The 19246-nt window shown below is 43.5% G+C and overlaps 1 protein-coding gene across 1 annotated transcript in view; it reads left to right on the forward strand.

The window, feature by feature from the left end:
* The window catches only part of LOC123994505 (chemokine-like protein TAFA-2), a 58370-nt gene that overhangs the window by 21178 nt on the left and 17946 nt on the right, over window positions 1–19246 (forward strand). The window contains exon 2 of the mRNA XM_046297179.1: window positions 17607–17710. Coding sequence (XP_046153135.1) covers window positions 17608–17710 — 103 coding nt within the window. The 5' untranslated portion in view covers window position 17607. The remainder of the gene's footprint in view (window positions 1–17606; window positions 17711–19246) is intronic.

The following is a 19246-nucleotide window of genomic DNA, read 5'->3' on the forward strand; positions in this document are numbered from 1 at the left end:
TGTAGGTGAAATTTGAGTGTTAGCCTAAACTGCAGAGTGAGCGAAATCAGACAAACTGATGTAAATCTGTTTCAAGTGTGTCCCATCACGTGTCAAGTGTTGTTGCAAGCTACTTATCTGCAGTTAACGACAAACTCAATGTGTGCCTATAGCAGATAAATCTGTATATGGATGGTCGTTCAATCTCAGTAGTTGTCAAGGACAGAGCTTCACCTTCTGTCCATGCATCAGGCTTTTCCCCTCACTATCAGTCTGCTTTTTAAACAGCAAATCCATAATCCTATCAATAAGCTGCAAACCTGTGGCAAAAGAAAGGTGGGTTGCTGTTATTAAAGGTTGTGAAAAATGTAGGTCTATTATGGCGTCTTTGCAGTGTACAGAGTGCGAAGGACATTATTGCTGCGTAGCTGGATTGTATTTTCTTCTTCGTAGGCTGATTCGGTCATGATATTATGTTCATCAGTATTATATTATGTCCGTATGCCAGTCCTCTATGCTCATATGCATTTCTTAGGCCGTGCTGATATGGAGCTACCCAGACAGTGCCACACGCCACCAATTTGCAGCAGCTTTCTGGAGGTGTCACTTTTCCTCACCAGACTTTATTTAAAGGCACAAGATCAGACACGTATTCAGCAGCATCTGCTCAGCGCAGCATTTTTCTGTTCTGTGTGTGTGCTAAGATGACACAAGGGGAAATAGTGTTCTATTTCAGAAAACATTCTTATTCAGAAAAGGCAAACAATTCATCAGAAGTCCTTCTCAAAAGAAATAGGCCTATCTATTGAACCTATTGTTTGATATTATTGCAGAAATATATTTTTTTAAATAGAATCTTAATATTGTTGGTTATAGGCTATACATTCACAAGCTGCCAGGACAATTGTACCCCGCACCACTATCCAGAATGCATTTGGATAAAAAGGGGCAATTTGGTTTGGATCATACAGTACATCAGTGTTTACCCAGGCTCAATTGTTCATCATGAAAATGTGGGCTGAAAAGTTGATATACTTTGATTTTTCTCTTGTAATTCTTCAGCCTGTCCCTCACAGCCCTCTGACTGTGTAGGCTACCACAGCGTGCTCTCAGACAACAGTTCCCACTCAGGCTTGCTTAATGATGCCCCCCAGTCATGGCCTTGTGTCCACTGGTGGCTTTGGAGAGCGACTGCAAGTTCCAACAACGCATCAACTTCTGTCTTCTTGCCTTACAAACCAGACAATCATTTTGGGGTCTCTAAACATTCCCTGAATGTAGGTGTTCAGTGGTAGGCAAAAGGCGCAAAACATTTTTTTATCAGAAGTTTCCAACTTTGGGTTGTCAAGATCACATTCTCTGTCAAAAAGCAAGCCGAGATCTCCCGCTCAGGTAAATCAAACAAAAAACATGACTTAAAAAATGTAAACCTATGCAACATTAACGTAATGCAAACAGTTCTGTAGGAATGCGGTTTACCACTGGGCACAGACGTCAATTCAACATCTGTTCCACATTGGTTCGCAACGTCATTTCATTGAAATTGATTCGACCAGTGTGTGCCCAGTGGGTTGTGCCATAGGTTTAATACATTGTCATAGTATATTGGCTATGCTTGGCCTGCCAATGTTGTTCATCTCAGACCATATTATACTTCAAAACTCAAGCTTTGATAACAAAATAGGCCTAGATCAGTTGTAGCATCACTTGCAAGGTACAGCTGAGCATAAATTGAAGTAATTTACTGATCATTTTGTTTTTTACTTTATTGGACTGATGGTACCTGCAAATTATCAGAGGGAGGAGGGAGAGAGCAGTAGATGGTCCACCTCTCACAGTCCCTGCTCTCTCCTTTCCTCCGGTGAGACTCACCAGAGAGAGGGGTCATCATCTTCCACCTGACGGCGAAACTCCAGTCGCACTGCATTATTTCTGCCTCATGCACAAATTCATGTTGTTCCTATGACCAGAGAAAGTTAAATATCCCTTGCTATTAAAATAGACCCTACGAGCTGCTGATAATAAGACCTTGAACTGGTGATTCCCCTTTCTCTGCAAGGGCCGCGGCTTTTGTGGAGCGATGGGTAACGATGCTTCGAGGGTGACTGTTGACGTGTGCAGAGCGTCCCTGGTTCGCGCCCAGGTCGGGGCGAGGGGACGGACGTAAAGTCTATGCTGTTTACATACTCATACATTGTAGCTGCAGCGCGAGTGGAAGTAGGCAGAAGAGCGTTTTATGTTCCGTTAATGTGTTGAATGAAAACAGTGTTGACAGTGTTGAATGAAAACAGTGTTGACAGTGTTGAATGAAAACAGTGTTGACAGTGTTGAATGAAAACTTGAACTCCCTGATAAAAAACATCAGCTCTTTGCTGTAAATAGGAGCGCAGGGCTTTATCGTTGGCTTTTCAACAGAAATGTTGGGTGATTGACTAGGAATGCCTTGAAGATGGACCAGTTGGTGACCACTGGTCTAGAATGGTTCAGAGAACAATGGGTGGTGGAACCTGTGGGACATATCTGCTCCAAACTGCATGTCTAAATCACTTTCAGGTTCATTTACTGTAAATCATGTTTTAAATCAGTCCTATTAGAACATTCTAGAAACGGGCCACAAACAGATTAACAGCCTGGTCATTGATCACCCATCAAAGATGGCTGCCGCTGCTCTGTATTTGATGCTCTCCTTAAACAGTTGCACCTCACAATAATTAATAAGTGATGTCCCACACAGAAATAAGTTTAGTCATTTGGAGGTTTGCTCCAGTTTGGGGGAGGGGGGGGGGTGTTAGACGTGTTCTGAGTGATAGTAATGAGCTCCTGGAGACAGGCTCGGCGTGCTTCCCGTCGACACGGCAACCAATTATCGGCCCGCACCTGTCCAACTTGGTCGCAGCTGTACGGAACAGTGAAGTAGTCAGGCTGCATGCTCCAGTCCCTCCCGACAGAGCAGCGAGCATCGAGCACTGCTTCCAATTTCCTATTCCTGGTTGTAATGAAGGTGGAGCCTGTTCTGATCCACAGCGATCAGCTCTCCATTTGAGCGTCAGAGCCCATCACATTCCCCATCTTGTCTTGCTAAACACCCAACCCACCCATCTACTGAGGCTGCTAGTGTTTGTCTCTGATGTCCACTCAGACTAGAGTATGCTGCTTTTGCCTTCAACAAACTGTGTGTGTGAGTCTTAAATACTGTGCACACAATAGAAGCCACAGCTGGCTGAGTAAAAAACAAAAAAACTACAACCTGTTAACATCTAAGTATCATGTCGATAAATGTATTTAACGTTGCAAGGAATTGTTTGCAGACGCTCGCTGTTACATGCCACGCAAAGGTCCATTATCACCCCCCCCCCTTATAAATAATACATTTAAATGACATGCATTTCCAGAATGGCGGATATGGATTGTGTCTCTGGGTCACATGGCCTGTATTTTGAATAAGAGAAAATAAAATGTATTCCTTAAATGGCGGATTTCATATTTTAGCATTCATTGTTACATATTACTTTTCTCTGCACAAAGAGAGCCCCGGCCACCATGTTCCTAATCATTTAAATCCACATGCAATCTCACTCAGCCATCTTATCCAGGCCTGGCCATCCATTAGCTACTTCTCATTTCAGGGAGAAGCTGCAGCCCCATTAGTTCTGCCATGCTCGGCTACATTTCCATATCGTTCCATTTCAGTGTTTTCAGCCTAGAAAATGGGAAGAGTTGGGGATTAATTCCAACTAATCCTCAATTTTTCTATTGCCTTTAATTACTTGTTCTGGCCTCTGACATTCTCAATGGTCTCCTGCAATAACTTGACTTAGACACGTTCCCCATTGTGACTTTAAGAAATGTTTGCTTATTTCTTTGCTTCTTTCTGTCTCTCTGTGTGTGCCTGTCTCCCTCTCTCTGTCTCTCGCTCTCTGTCTCTCACTCCCTCTCTTTCGGTTTGTGTGTGTGGTCTCCTATAGTTTGGTAATGAGTGACACCTTGTTCTGGTGGATCCTCATTTGAGATGACTAGCTAGGCAGGTCATTTTTAATTTCTGGACCATTTTCATAAAGATTTTAGACAGCTGATGTAGACTGAACGGATGCTTGTCCAAGTGGTCTACTTAATGATCCCTAAATGTTACACTCAAGCTCTGTAAGAGTCTTCTGTCAATGTCTAACATAGCTGGTGGGAGCCACTTGCATAGTACTGCAATGCAATGTCAGACACCAGCTAAAAGGACAACATTATAATGTGCCACATCCTCTGTGTAGAATCCATGTATACATTTTTTCATAGTGAGTCATCAAGGCGTTGGAACAAGGCAATGACTCCTCTGAGCCACCACGGTGTTGTGATAGCCCCCTTGACAGCCCTCATGAACAGCACACTAGTCACCGTGGCCATCCATGCAGAGCAGCCGTTTATGCCCCTTTGCGTTCAAAGGAGGCCCCAATGAAACGCGCCGATGAAAGTAATCTAATACCACAAATTAGCCTGTCACTTAGGCCGGATTATAACCCCCGCGAGAGCACGAGCTCAAATAACTTCTGCTTCGTTGTTCCTGGATGTAAATGGAAGAAAGAGGGAGGGAGGGGGTAGAGGGAGAGGAGAGGGAGAGAGGTGAGATGGAGGGGGAGAGAGGAGACGGAGGGAGGGGGAGATGAGAAGGAGGGAGGGGGTGATGGCGGGAGGGGAGAGAGGAGACGGAGGGAGGGGGAGATGAGAGGAGACTGAGGGAGGGGGTGATGGCGGGAGGGGAGAGAGGAGACGGAGGGAGGGGGAGATGAGAGGAGACTGAGGGAGGGGGAGAGGAGACTGAGGGAGGGGAGAGAGGAGACGGAGGGAGGGGGAGATGAGGAGACTGAGGGAGGGGAGAGAGGAGACTGAGGGAGGGGGAGATGAGGAGACGGAGGGAGGGGGAGAGGAGGAGACTGAGGGAGGGGGAGAGGAGGAGACGGAGGGAGGGGGAGATGAGAGGAGACGGAGGGAGGGGAGAGAGGAGAGGGAGGGGAGAGGAGAAGGAAGAAAAAAGTGTACCATTTCATTTTAATCTGCTCAATCGCTCTCTGTGTAATTAAATAGACCCTCCCCCCATTAAAATAAGGCCTGCTTGTTCCATTTGAACACACCCTGATTCCCTTCTGGACTTCGAGGAGCCTGCCTCGCTAATCTAAATCAATGCCTGGTTTGCCCCAGCCACCCACTCCAGCCCTATGCCTATGTAGCTGTGCTGACATGTGAGGGAGGTTGACACAAGTAAGAGAAAGAGAATGAGAGGTGTTGTTGATTCATGGCCTGCTCTGGCAAAGCTTGTCATAGGCTGTGCATTCGGAATGGTCAATGGCACTGACCTACAAATTATCACTGAAGAAAGGTTTTGAAGCCTGGGTTTGATAAGCTGTCAGGGTCACACACACTCACATGCACACACGCACATGTGTACACACACACACACTGATGGAGTGAACAGAAAAGCATTGAGGGTGACATTGGCTGAATTTGTCAGCCATTCTTATGGTAGATGGGCTTGAGTTTACACACACACACACACACACACACACACACACACACACACACACACACACACACACACACACACACACACACACACACACACACACACACACACACACACACACACACACACACACACACACAGAGAAAACACACACACAGTTAAGTTCTATTCTGGGGAAGGGCTGCTCACCTTGTCTCTCCCACCTATCAGTCTTACCTTGAACCTCTGAACAAATGGTGCCCCGGCTTCAATGGGGGAAAGAAGTAGCCGTTGAAACATTGCTCCACAAGGTCTCTCTACTTGCAGGCAGGCAAGGACAGCAGAACACACAAATCTCCAGTCACTCTTTTGAATAGCGTCTTCAATAGCTACAGTTACAATTACGCTACTGTATATAACATCAGATGAAGACAGCGACTCTTCTATAGAATCATGTCAGACTAATCACCGGCTTGATCATGCACATGATCTTGATGAATGATAATGATATGATGACATTTTCTGCAAGGTGTTACTATTGCAACTGAGGTACTGTAAAATCACACCTCACGGTTCCTGGACAGCTTGACAATGTGGCAGGCAGGGCGCTTTACAACACCTTTTTAAACAGTTAATCCATCACCAAGGTTGTCGGTACAGATAGCATAATAAAGCCCTACCATTGTCTTAGAAATTCTTACATCTTGAATACTTAAAAATGAAAACTTCAGTACCAAACAACATACAGTACTACCCATTATTTGCTGTGCATCAATTTCCCATCCCTGGCTACGGTTTACTGCGCAATAAAGCAACATATTCAGTTCCATGTTTTCCAGGAAGTGATATATTACAGCTTCAGTTACAAAGTTATTAAGAGTCGGGTGCAGAGTACTCAGAAGATAATTGGCTAACAGGTAGAACAGTCAGTCTCTGTGGCTAATTAAAGGCATTAAATAATCACCTGTCACTTCTCGCCTATCCTTGGTACGGAAATGAAGTTTCATCGAGGCTCCTAAAAATAGAGTGCTCCCTCGCTCTGACTCCTCACTTTTCACCTTCTCTTTCTCATCAAAGAGGAGCTCAGCGCGCCCGAGCACGGCTTAGACACTCTATTCATGTTTCCTCTCGCTTATTGGCTTCCGTTAATCCGAGGTGGGAATTTTTGGTTTCCGATCACACCAAGTTAGGCTAAGAAAATTGAGCCTGTGACTTTGAATGCCGGATGCGGCCCCCGGGGGGATACATTGTGTCGTTATTTACCGGTACAATATCTTAACTTTAAAGGCCCAGTGCAGTCAAAAATGTGATTATCCTGTGTTTTATATACATTTCCACACAATGAGGTTGAAGTAATGCTGTGAGATTGTGAAAATTATGATTAAGGACCTTTTTAGTGTAATAGCTGTTTGGAAAGAGTGGCTGAAATTTCTGTCTGCCTGCCTGCTGTCATCAAATGAGTTAATAGACCAATAAGAAAGCGTGTTCCAACCCAATCTGTCAATAAGAGCTAAACTCAGCAAAAAAAGAAACGTCCCTTTTTCAGGACCCTGTCTTTCAGGCAGACAGAAACCCTGTCCAAATAACTTCACAGATCTTTATTGTAAAGGGTTTAAACACTGTTTCCCATGCTTGTTAAATGAACCATAAACAATTAATGAACATGCACCTGTGGAACGGTCGTTAAGACACTAACAGCTTACAGGACAGTAGGCAATTAAGGTCACAGTTATGAAAACTTAAGACACTAAAGAGGTCTTTCTACTGACTCTGAAAAGAAACACCAAAAGAAAGATGCCCAGGGACCCTGCTCATCTGCATGAACGTGCCTTAGGCGTGCTGCAAGGAGGCATGAGGACTGCAGATGTGGCCAGGGCAATAAATTGCAATGTCCTTACTGTGAGATACCCGAGACAGGGCAGACAGCTGATCATCCTCACAGTGGCAGACCACGTGTAACAACACCTGCACAGGATCGGTACATCCGAACATCACACCTGCAGGACAGGTCCAGGATGGCAACAACAATTGCCCGAGTTACACCAGGAACGCACAATCCCTCCATCAGTGCTCAGACTGTCTGCAATAGGCTGAGAGAGGCTGGACTGAGGGCTTGTGGGCCTGTTGTAAGGCAGGTCCTCACCAGACATCACAGGCAACAATGTTGCCTATGGGCACAAACCCACCGTTGTGCAGGCAATCTCAACGCTGTGCATTACAGGGAAGACATCCTCCTCCCCCATGTGGTACCCTTCCTGCAGGCTCATCCTCCCATGACCCTCCAGCATGACAATGCCACCAGCCATACTGCTAATTCTGTGCGTGATTTCCTGCAAGACAGGAATGTCAGTGTTCTGCCATAGCCAGTGAAGAGCCCGGATCTTAATCTCGTTGAGCACATCTGGTACCTGTTGGATCAGAGGGTGAGTGCTAGGGCCATTCCCCCCAGAAATGTCCGGGAACTTGCAGGTGCCTTGGTGGAGGAGTGGGGTAGCATCTCACAGCAAGAACTGGCAAATCTGGTGCAGTCCATGAGGAGGAGATGCACTGCAGTACTTAATGCAGCTGGTGGCCACACCAGATACTGACGGTTACTTTTGATTTTGAAAGTAACCCCCCCCCCCCTTTGTTCAGGGACACATTATTCCATTCCTGTTAGTCACATGTCTGTGGAACTTGATCAGCTTGTATCAGTTGTTTAATTATGTAATGTTCATACAAATATTTACACATGTTAAGGTTTATGAAAATAAACACAGTTGACCGTGAGAGGATGTTTATTTGTTTTTTGCTGAGTTTAGTTTTCAGTTTTTCCTCTCCCCACTCAGACTACTCCCAGACAGTCCGAGCACAATTCGTGCTTGAGAAACTGCTCTTTGCTAAGCAATTTGTATTTATTTTGAGCAATTTCCATTGAAAACAATCACAGTAAGGTTCTTAATTGTTACCCAGAAACGATTTGATATTGAGAGACAAAACGGCTGTAGTGGACCTTTTTAAAGGGAATGTCGTTTCAGTCACACCAGATGGAGTCTGAGGTAACAACTGTTTGGAGGGATGTTAAACAGCCAAGCCCATGAACACAACTCTACTGTGACACATAAACCAAGTCAGTGCATTAACATGTCATCCTGAGGTGCCTGGAACTAAATGAGTTCTTAGCTCTCCTGTCCGATCGCATCAACAGCTCCTTAAATGACGTGTAATATTAGTCTTGTTTAAACCATATTACTGCTACAGGTGTGAATGTGCCTCAGCATCTGTGTACCCACCAGCTCTCCCAGGTGTCTTGATTGAAGGTCACTTTCCCTAGTGGGCAATGTTGGATGTGACGCCCTCATGACAGTTTCTGGTTGCAATGATGTCATAATGACTGTTTTCAATCATGACATCCTTACAACCAAAAACTGTCTTTGCCGGATGGGCCCTTGACCAAGAGGGGTGTTCAGGTCTCTAATTAGTGCCAAATTACCGTCCTAGTTGCATCACCGACTTGGATTCTACACAACAATGGTGGTGGATCAGGAATGGTTTTCTTTACTGTGTCCTTAACGAGCCCCATCTTGTAATTGCAGATAATAGGTCATTTCATTGTCTTTTGTTCTAAGAATAATCGATGTAACCCCCGTCTTGTGGTGATTCTGTTGGGCTGCGTTGATGCCCATACGGTGGTTAAGTGTTTGTGAAAAGCGGCCTACCTTTAAAAGGTCAGACCACTTGGTACCCTCTGTTTTATATGTTGCTACTGCACCTCAAGCAAATACTGGGGGAAAACACTCTGAAGCCTCGGTGGTTCTATACAAGGATAAATGACAGTGTCTAATGCTAGCACACAGCATGTGTACACACAGCCTACATACACGCATTCACACACATATACACACCCACGGCCTCACACTCTACAGGCATGCCCACATGTACACTCCTGCACACACACCTTCCGTAACAATCTGCATCATTCACCATGATTGGATAATTCAAGTGGCTCTCCGTTTTCGACATGTTGTCAAGTGCCAGATCTTTGAAGTCATTTGCTCCCCGCTGAACAGCTAGGACCTATTCACCCTGCAGCACTAAGGCATAATGTGGAGCCATTTCTCTATGGTTGCATGCCATTTCTCTATGGTTACATCCCAAATGGCACCCTAGTCCCTACATAGTGCACTACTTTTGACAAGAGCCCTATGTAATATAGGCCTATAGGGGATAGGGTGCCATTTGGGATGTAACATATGTTCCCTACCCAATACACTGCTTTCTTTCTGTAGCATCGTCATATGGGGTTAGGTTGTAAGGGGATGGAAACATTGCTTTAACAAAATATTGCACATGAATATTTCAAACGGCTGCCAAAGCATGTCAATAGTCATAAAGAGTGTTGCACTTCTGAAGAGAGAATGGTAAAGGGAGATGAAATATGCTGCATACAGTCAGGGAAGACATCCCACATCATACCCTCATCTATTCACGATACATGTTATTGTAATAGTGTAATTGATGCAGCGGTGCAGCCCGAAGGCCTTGCCATAAATAGATGACAAAAGCATAATAAAGCAACATGATTAAACATAAAGGATAATATAAAGATGAGAAAAATGCCACATCAAACCAATAGATTTTATGACGGACACTGAAGACAATGGTGATATGTGGCTAGATAAAAGGGACACAAATATTTCAAGGATCTAACTCTTTGAGACTGGTGGAGACCAGTGTCTGAATTGCACAGGAAGTGACTATCTGGCGTGATAATCTATCTCCGCAATTTGATTGTATTCTAACGTGGTCTGTTTGCGCAGACAGCGCCAGCCTGGGGTGGCGGTGCGGATGCTGCCTGTAAATAACACAAAACTCGACAGGTCATTACTAGTACAGGCAGATGATGCACACTTCCTCTGAGGATGCGACAAAGGTCACCCACAACAATAATCACCACTTCATCATCAATATCAGCTGTGCACATGAGAAATGCCCCGAGGAGGTAGGCCGAAGCTGAAACTCGCGAGGACAATAAGTGTCACCTCCAACTACACACGCAGCTACACATACAAATGTTTCTAAAAACACGTTTTCCCTTTGTCATTACGTGGTGTTGTGTGTAGATGGGTGAGAAAAAAAGTAAGTAATATTACCATTGTTATCAAGTTAGACAAGAACAATATGCTTTAAAGAAAAATAGCTCTTGCTGGGTTCTTTACAGTTATTTCAGTCGCATCAATCAAGAAGACAAACTTAATAAAGCGCACAAAAGAGCATAACTAGTGAATGCAAACGGCAGAACTCAAAGACGCTATTTCATAGTCCCCCCCCCCGCTATATTCATCTCTCTCTGATCAATCTTTTCATGTGGAAGTTATTATTGGGTAGCAGTCAAGGAGCCCATCCTGTATGACTACTTCCTGTGCTACCCTTCATTAAAGTAAACACTCAAAAGATATGCAATGCCTTACTACTAAAATGTTTAGACCACATTCATTCATAATTCATAAAGCCTCGGCCAAGAGAGCAATTTACGGTCCATTCCAAAATAGACCATTGTACTATGACCTCATAACTCATAGGAGGAGGAAGTGGGAAAAGGAGAGCAAGAGAGGCAGCCATCCAATCCATTGGTGTGAATGCACTGGTTTCTCCTGATTGTTAATAGTGCCAGAGTGAACTTGATGGGAAATGGATTGAAATATCACACTGGCCCCCGTACGCCTGTCTGAGACGGGGTTGAATGTTGCAGCCTGCTACGTTTATGAGCTTGCCCTCTCAAATGGCTTCACATCGCCGAGTGTCATTACGGAAGGTCATTAGGACGGTTACCACTCGGAAAGGGCACTCAGCGTTGGTGTCGGGTAACGGGTGAACACTTTGAAAGTGAAAACTTTTTGAAAGGGTTCAAACTGAAGTCAGGTCATGCATTTAGGGGTCCATGCATTTATGTCAGTTACTTACAGTATATTGGGAGGCTTCTACATGTTGTTTGTCTTTTTCATCTCTGCTGGACATGCATCGCATTAGCCAGTGTGACCCGGTTAGTTCAAGATAGACATTGAACCAGATAATATTTTGTGACAGGGTTTGGTCATTTTGTTGATCGTTTCGACCTAAAAATCACAGGCTGTTATGACTGGTGTCACGCCTCGTTTACATTCACATTAAAGCAGGATCTGTGACAGAAGGTTCATGAAAAGTGTTTGGTGTGGCGGTCGGGGAAAAAGCTTTACTTTCGCTTCATAGCATCAGTGGAGAACATCTGTGTAGCAGAGATGCTTGTTCTGTGACCGTGCAATCGGCCCACTGCAGCTGTCCGAGGTGACAGTCGCTGTCATGGTCGAAGAAAAGAGAGGGGGGGGTGAGAGAGAGAGAGACTAGAGAGACGAGAGAGACTAGAGAGAGAGAAAGAGAGACGAGAGAGAGAGAGAGAAAGAGAGACTAGAGAGAGAGAGACTGGAGATACTAGAGAGAGACTAGAGAGAGAGAGAGAGACTACAGAGAGAGAGACTAGAGAGACTAGAGAGAGAGAGAGACTAGAGAGAGAGAGAGAGAGACTAGAGAGAGAGAGAGAGACTAGAGAGAGAGAGACTAGAGAGACTAGAGAGAGACTAGAGAGAGAGAGAGACTACAGAGAGACTAGAGAGAGAGAGAGACTACAGAGAGAGAGACTACAGAGAGAGAGAGAGAGACTAGAGAGAGAGAGAGAGAGAGAGAGAGAGACTAGAGAGAGAGAGAGAGACTAGAGAGAGAGAGTGATACTAGAGAGAGAGAGCGAGACTAGAGAGAGAGACTAGAGAGACTAGAGAGAGACTAGAGAGAGAGAGAGAGAGAGACTACAGAGAGACTAGAGAGAGAGAGAGAGACTACAGAGAGACTAGAGAGAGAGAGAGACTACAGAGAGAGAGACTACAGAGAGAGAGAGAGAGACTAGAGAGAGAGAGAGAGAGAGAGAGACTAGAGAGAGAGAGAGACTAGAGAGAGAGAGAGAGAGAGAGAGACTAGAGAGAGAGAGAGAGAGAGAGACTAGAGAGAGAGAGCGAGAGACTAGAGAGAGAGACTAGAGAGAGCGAGACTAGAGAGAGACTAGATAGAGAGAGACTAGAGAGAGAGAGAGAGCGAGACTAGAGAGAGAGAGACTAGAGAGAGCGAGACTAGAGAGAGAGAGACTAGAGAGAGAGAGAGAGAGCGAGACTAGAGAGAGAGAGACTAGAGAGAGAGACTAGAGAGAGATAATCCCTGTATCAAATCCAGCTCCAGAGAGTGGAAAGTCCAGGTTTTTGCAGTTTAACGATTTCACTCGCTTGTCTGCCAATCTCTCCATCCACAGCTTTGTCTGTCTCCCACGCCACCCTCTACCTCACTTTATTACGCTGTGGCTTTTATCATATGTTGGGCCATGTATATAGGAATAAAAGCCTATGTTTGTTCGCCGAATGTGTCAGGGCTCTTTGTTGTTCTGGCCTCACAAATCCCTCTGTGGGCTACTGTGTGTCATCTCAGAGAGGTTTGCACAGTACAGTGGCGTAGGAACAGCACTCATCATGTGTGGCTTAACTGTGTGATAGCTTTGCAACTTCAGCAGATCTTTCCACTATGTAAATACAGATGTAGGATCTTAATTTGATCTCTCTGTTCCATGGGAACTGTCCTGCAGTACAGGAAATGTCAAATTTGTCATGTATTTGAGGTATACAAAGATTTCTGAAGTTTGTAATTTCCACTTTGAAATGTTTCAAGTCCCACAAGAATGTCCATTAATTATAATTCACATTTCCTGTTGTTGCAGGATTATTTTTCTGCTGTAGAAAACTGGCTCAAATTAAGATCCTACGTCTGTAATTCTTGATGAATAAATGTCTTCCCTTTCCTGAGTTCTTTCTTCTTTACAGTATGTATGTAGGCCAAGGTCGACGGAGTCTTTTGCCCACATTATGAAAACTATTATAGTTTGGTCCTTCTAGCCGGGTATATCAGTGACGTGTTACGTGGCAAAATATTTTTAGGTTTAACAAATAGGACAGAATGATTTGACATGTATCCCGTTGATACAGTCTGTCTTCACAAGGGAATACAGCTTTTCCGCTATCTGTTCCCCTTGGCAAACGTGGTCTTAGATTTCAGCCCCGCTCTTAAATTGTTGAATCTCGAGTTTCTTAAAAAATAACCTAGTTATGCTATTCATCCCTCACAAAAGTTCTAAAACTTGCAGCAGCTTGACCCGTTGGCTGTGAGAATACTCCATCGCTCGTCTTTGTTCTTATATCAGCCTGAATAGACTTACTGATGCAAACACTCACTCTGGGTTGAAAGAGATCTTGGTATGTTGCTCTGTCTGTAGAGTGCCAGCATCCCACTTTTACCTCGGGTCAGAATCCATCATTGTCTGTCCATGGGGAAGGCTGACCTACAACCTTCTCCTCACCACAACGGCACAGGGGGAACTTATCAAAGTCTGTGAACACGACCTTGCTCTCCACAGATCAGCCAAGGAGCTCGGCAGAATCTAGTAATGATTTTGGGGAATAGGTTAACTTTCAGTGGAAGGCTGACCATAACCACATGCTGACCTAATGACCTGTTGGAACCACAGTGAGGACCAGCCTCGTAAGCACTCCAGCTTAGCTTGTGGATGGGAATGATTCATATGGTCTTCATCCAATCACAGTTGGCCTATTTAGTAATACTATTCAGTCTAGCCAATAATTGTACTCTAGAGTATTTGGTGTTCAAGAACAGTTATTTGGCAAATACTCAGTTTACTGCTACCAGTGGCAATGCTCTCATATCAAAACCATGCATTATGACACAGTTTCATATATTTATGTAGAATATAGTAATTAACATGAATATGTGCAAAAACAGCATAATTACATAATTATGTCATATTTGCATTGGTAATTGTAGGTGCTCAATGAAGACAAGTGTCATTGCTGGTCATTAAACAGTAACAGCATTTAATATTCAACTCCTGACTTTATGACAACCTGCTAAATGTAGATATTATCACATTAAAAATGTAATAATGTATATTTACATCTTATTAATGCAACATAATATAGCTTTTTTTTTTTACCTTTGTCATTATTTAATTAAATCAAAATACAGTCAATTCCCTTGTTTTTCATTTGCATTCACTTCAGCTAATTTTACATATAGATCAGCTGTGCATGCACATTTTTTCTGAGCGGGAAAACTTTTTGTGAAGTGGTCCTTCCATAGCAAATGACACCGCTCCACTCAGCAAGGTCACGTTGAGTCTTTTGAAAGCCTGCTCATTGGTCTGTAACTATTCCATTTGTTCCAGAGAGAGAAGAAGTCAATAGAACAGGAAGGGGCCTACGAACAGAGTTCACAGGAAAGGAAAACTATTTCTTGCTTCATTCAGTTTTAAACTAATGCACTTTGTACTCTTGAAAGAAAATCAAATCTATACTCCATAGGCCATACATCAAACAACAGACCTTACTGCAACAGAGATATAAAAAGGGAGAAAAGTCCCATTCCAGATGAATTTGAACACAGATTTCAATTAAGGGAAACCACTGAGGTGGCACAAGTGAACAATACTATGTTCTTCCAATGAACCATTTTAATAGAGGTATTGTATCGTTAATATCAGCGCACATCCATAGAGTAGAGGCGAAAGAAAAAGAAACTCATCCGCACAAACCATATTTTAATTATACAGTACATTTCTATGTGGTTTATTACTGTTTGGTTTGTTTTTGCTCTCCTCTAAACTTTTGTGTGATATTCGTGTTTTGTGCCTGCAGCAATCAGCGGCATACATTATGCATATTTCCTCTGGGTCTATTCTGTGACAAAAAGCCATGCATTAAACATGAAGTTGTATTTGAATAAAACCCACAAATTAGAACTTGACGCTTGCACTTTGACACTATCTTAACTCGAAAATAAGTGTGAGTCTCCTCCTTTCTGTCTAAAACTACAGTACAATTAAAAAGAGTAATTTCACACAGTGGCGATGTGGAATATTTAGGTAACTCAAATCCCTCATGTGAGGTAGTGGTCTATGTGAGTGTTCAAGGAGGAGTGAAAACCTAGGAAGGGGATGAATAGTTTGCTAAATCAACACTTTCACTGATCCCACAATCATTTTTTAACATTCAGTGAAGAAGGTGAAAATGGGGTTGTTGACTAGAAAGAGGCTAATCATGCGATTGTTTGTACTGTGCATGGCTGACTGTGTGGTATACTGGCACAGCTATGCAGCGTCATAGTAACATCCACTTATTATGGGAGTCGTGGAATGAACAGTCCATTTTTACAAATCTTGTATTGAAACATGGAATCCTGTGCAAGGCCACCATGGCAGCTCAGTGCTATATTAGAGTGGTCCGTCTTGTATCTGTTTTATCGACCGGCCATCTTTTAATCACTATTTCCACACTCAAAGGCCGGCTCCCGTTTCATGATTGCAAAAATAAAATGAACTACATGAATAATCTGATAATCCCTGTGAGAGATACGCAATCTATACGTCAATGATCGAGGCGGAGAAAGACAGGGGATGTTGAAAGAAAAGGGATAACCGAAGCATGTCACTGTCTCTGCCTCGTGGCATCTGATACCTCGCCTCTTCCAGTAATTACTGCACCACTTGTGTCTTGTGTTTTGAAATTTGATCATTTCCCTGTCAAGGATAGCAAGCAATGCCAAATGGTTTATGTATTCCGTCCCCATCTCAACCACACTTCATTAGGGAGAAAAGGAGTGCAAGGGTAAGGCTGAAGGAAGGGATTCATTCTGAGTTGAAGAACCCATGCTCCTCTCTCGTCTCCTCCCTTTGTGGAGCCACAGCCCACGGGCCTGTCAAGGCCTCTGCCCTGCTGAAATGGTGAGGGCCCGTGTGGGGGTGGCAAAGGGCCTCACCTGCTCTGAGTGGCCCTTTGGCTCCTGTCATGGAGAGAGAGGTAATTAGGAAATGTGGTAGAGATGGAGGTAAAGCAAGTGAATGAAACTGGAGATTTAAAATACATACATATATATATATATATATATTTCACCTTTATTTAACCAGGTAGGCCAGTTGAGAACAAGTTCTCATTTACAACTGCGACCTGGCCAAGATAAAGGAAAGCAGTGCGAAAACACAACAAAAACGAGTTACACAAACAAACGTACAGTCAACACAATAGAACAATCTATGTACAGTGTGTGCAAATGTAGAGGAGTAGGTAGGTAAGGCAATAAATAGGCCATGGAGGCGAAATAATTCCAATTTTAGCATCAACACTGGAATGACAGATGTGCAGATGATCAAATCAAATCAAATTGTATTTGTCACATTCACATGGTTAGCAGATGTTAATGCGAGTGTAGCGAAATGCTTGTGCTTCTAGTTCCGACAATGCAGTAATAACCAACAAGTAATCTAACTAACAATTCCAAAACTACTACCTTATAGACACAAGTGTAAGGGGATAAAGAATATGTACATAAAGATATATGAATGAGTGATGGTACAGAGCGGCATAGGCAAGATACAGTAGATGGTATCGAGTACAGTATATACATATGAGATGAGTATGTAAACAAAGTGGCATGATGATGTGCAAGTAGAGAATAGAGATACTGGTGATGAGGGGATGGGCAGATAAAGATAGAGAAGGAGATAATGAAGGAGAAGATAGAGTTGAGTAGTTGGCTAGTGTGTAGGCTTCCGGTGTGCAGAGGTTGGCCTGATGCCTGATGCAATTGAAAGCACATCTCCTACAACACTAGAGAAGACGCTACTAGAGGGACGCTTGGTGTGCCTTTCTTGGAAGTGGATTTGAAAAGGCAGGAGCAGAATGAATGTGAACCACGGGATCTCAGTAGTCAAATGTCTACCTCTTTTCGCACTGATCCAAATGAACACGATTGGTGAAAGTAATATGGCAGAGACCAACGGGATGATTCTCTTTCACCTGTCCAGTTGTTACAGATCAACGTCGATGAATAATAGCTGTGTGGAGAGAGGAAGTCTCCTAAGACCACTGAGATGCAACGGGCATGTTTTGGATGACCTAAATGCCTGACGTGCGAGATGCTGAAGTAGACAATGAGATGCTTGTGTATAAGTGTATAACAATTGTTAAAACAAACTAAGTGTAGCCGTACATCTCTCTTCACCCTCTCTGTTTTTCTCTCGCAGGATGAGTGAGAGACACACACAGCAAGGAAGTAAAGGGTTTCTACTTCTAATGGTCTGCATGGTGACTCTGCTGGAGATGGCTAGACCAACCGAAGGTCACAAAGGTAAGGACAGTACGGTACACCTGTAAGAAGGGGCGTGTTATGATGACCGTCTGTTGGCTGTCATGGACAAATTGGAGCATGCTCATTGCCTTTTGGCAGATGCCTACGTGTACTGACTGTACAAAACATTATGAACAGACTGACCAGGTGAATCCATATGAAAGCTATGATCCCTTATTGACGTCCCTTGTTTAACAATAAGTGTAGATGAAGGGGAGGAGACAGGTTAAAGAAGGATTTTTTTGCCTTGAGACAATTGAGACATGGATTGTGTATGTGTGCCATTTAGAGTCTAAATGGGCAAGACAGAATATTTACGTGCCTTTGAACGGGGTATGGTAGTCTTTTTATTTTATTTAACATTTGTTTAACTAGGCAAGTCCGTTAAAGAACACGTTCTTACATAAAATGATGACCTAGGAACAGTGGGTTAACTGCCTTGTTGAGGGGCAGAACTACAGATTTTTACCTTGTCAGCTCGAGGATTCGATCTAGCAACCTTTCAATGCTCTAACCACCAGGCTACCTGCCGCCCCGGTGCCAAGCGGACTGATGGAATACTCTCGACACCTTGTCGAGTCCATGCCCCAACGAATTAAGGCTGTTCTAGGGGCAAAGGGGGATGCAACTCAATATTACCAAGGTGTTCCTTGCTAATGTTTTGTACATTCATCCTGCTAGTTTAGGTGATGTCTGATCTGAGCCTTCACATTATAATAACTTGTTATAGCCTATAGTATGCCTAGATGTTTTATCTTAGGTCATAGATGATTAAATACGCCTGATGTTCCATCGGTAAAGGATTGTGTGATAGGGATTAAATGTGTGAAAGAGATGTAATTCTAAATACTTCCCTTATCTTGTTAAAACAAGCTGGGACACCACTAGAACCCAGTGAGATCAATTATGGTATCTCAGTAACATTACAAGTGTGGGGCAACTCAAATGTTTCAACATCATTGGTTTCAACACTGGGAGCCTCACTGACAATCCGCTGTTGCAGATAATTGGCAAGGTGATTCCGTAGACATGCAGGATGGCCATTCGTGGACATGACAGAAAATATGTAGCTTTCTTCTGTCTGTCGACCAATTAAAGTAGGGCATGGGCCTCCAGCGTGTGGCTTTTGATTGGCAGCGATCCTTACTCAAGGCGCTCATCATTTCTGCCGGAATTGGATCAGAATAATCTCGCACACGTTCAATTTCTATCTGATAGCTTCAGCAGCCCTCTAATTTCCCTCGGGTGTTATTTCTGTTGCTGTAAACCTGTTATCATTCCAGGGATGAAATCAATCCAGAACACATTCAAAGTCAAAAAAATACATTCTTCCCAGAGAACACAAGAAAAAATGTAATTATACCATTGAAAAAAATAACCACACTAAGTAAATATTGTTGGTCTCGGCAAGCAAAGAAATTGATTTTCTAATGCACTTTGTGTCCTATTTGAGTGCTCGCAATACTTTTTTTTATTAGTGGCTTCTGTCAGCAAAAAGCTGCATAAATTTGTATATCTTCAAAAGACTCTTCCCTC

Source organism: Oncorhynchus gorbuscha, linkage group LG14 (assembly GCF_021184085.1).
Source record: "Oncorhynchus gorbuscha isolate QuinsamMale2020 ecotype Even-year linkage group LG14, OgorEven_v1.0, whole genome shotgun sequence".
NCBI lineage: Eukaryota > Metazoa > Chordata > Actinopteri > Salmoniformes > Salmonidae > Oncorhynchus > Oncorhynchus gorbuscha.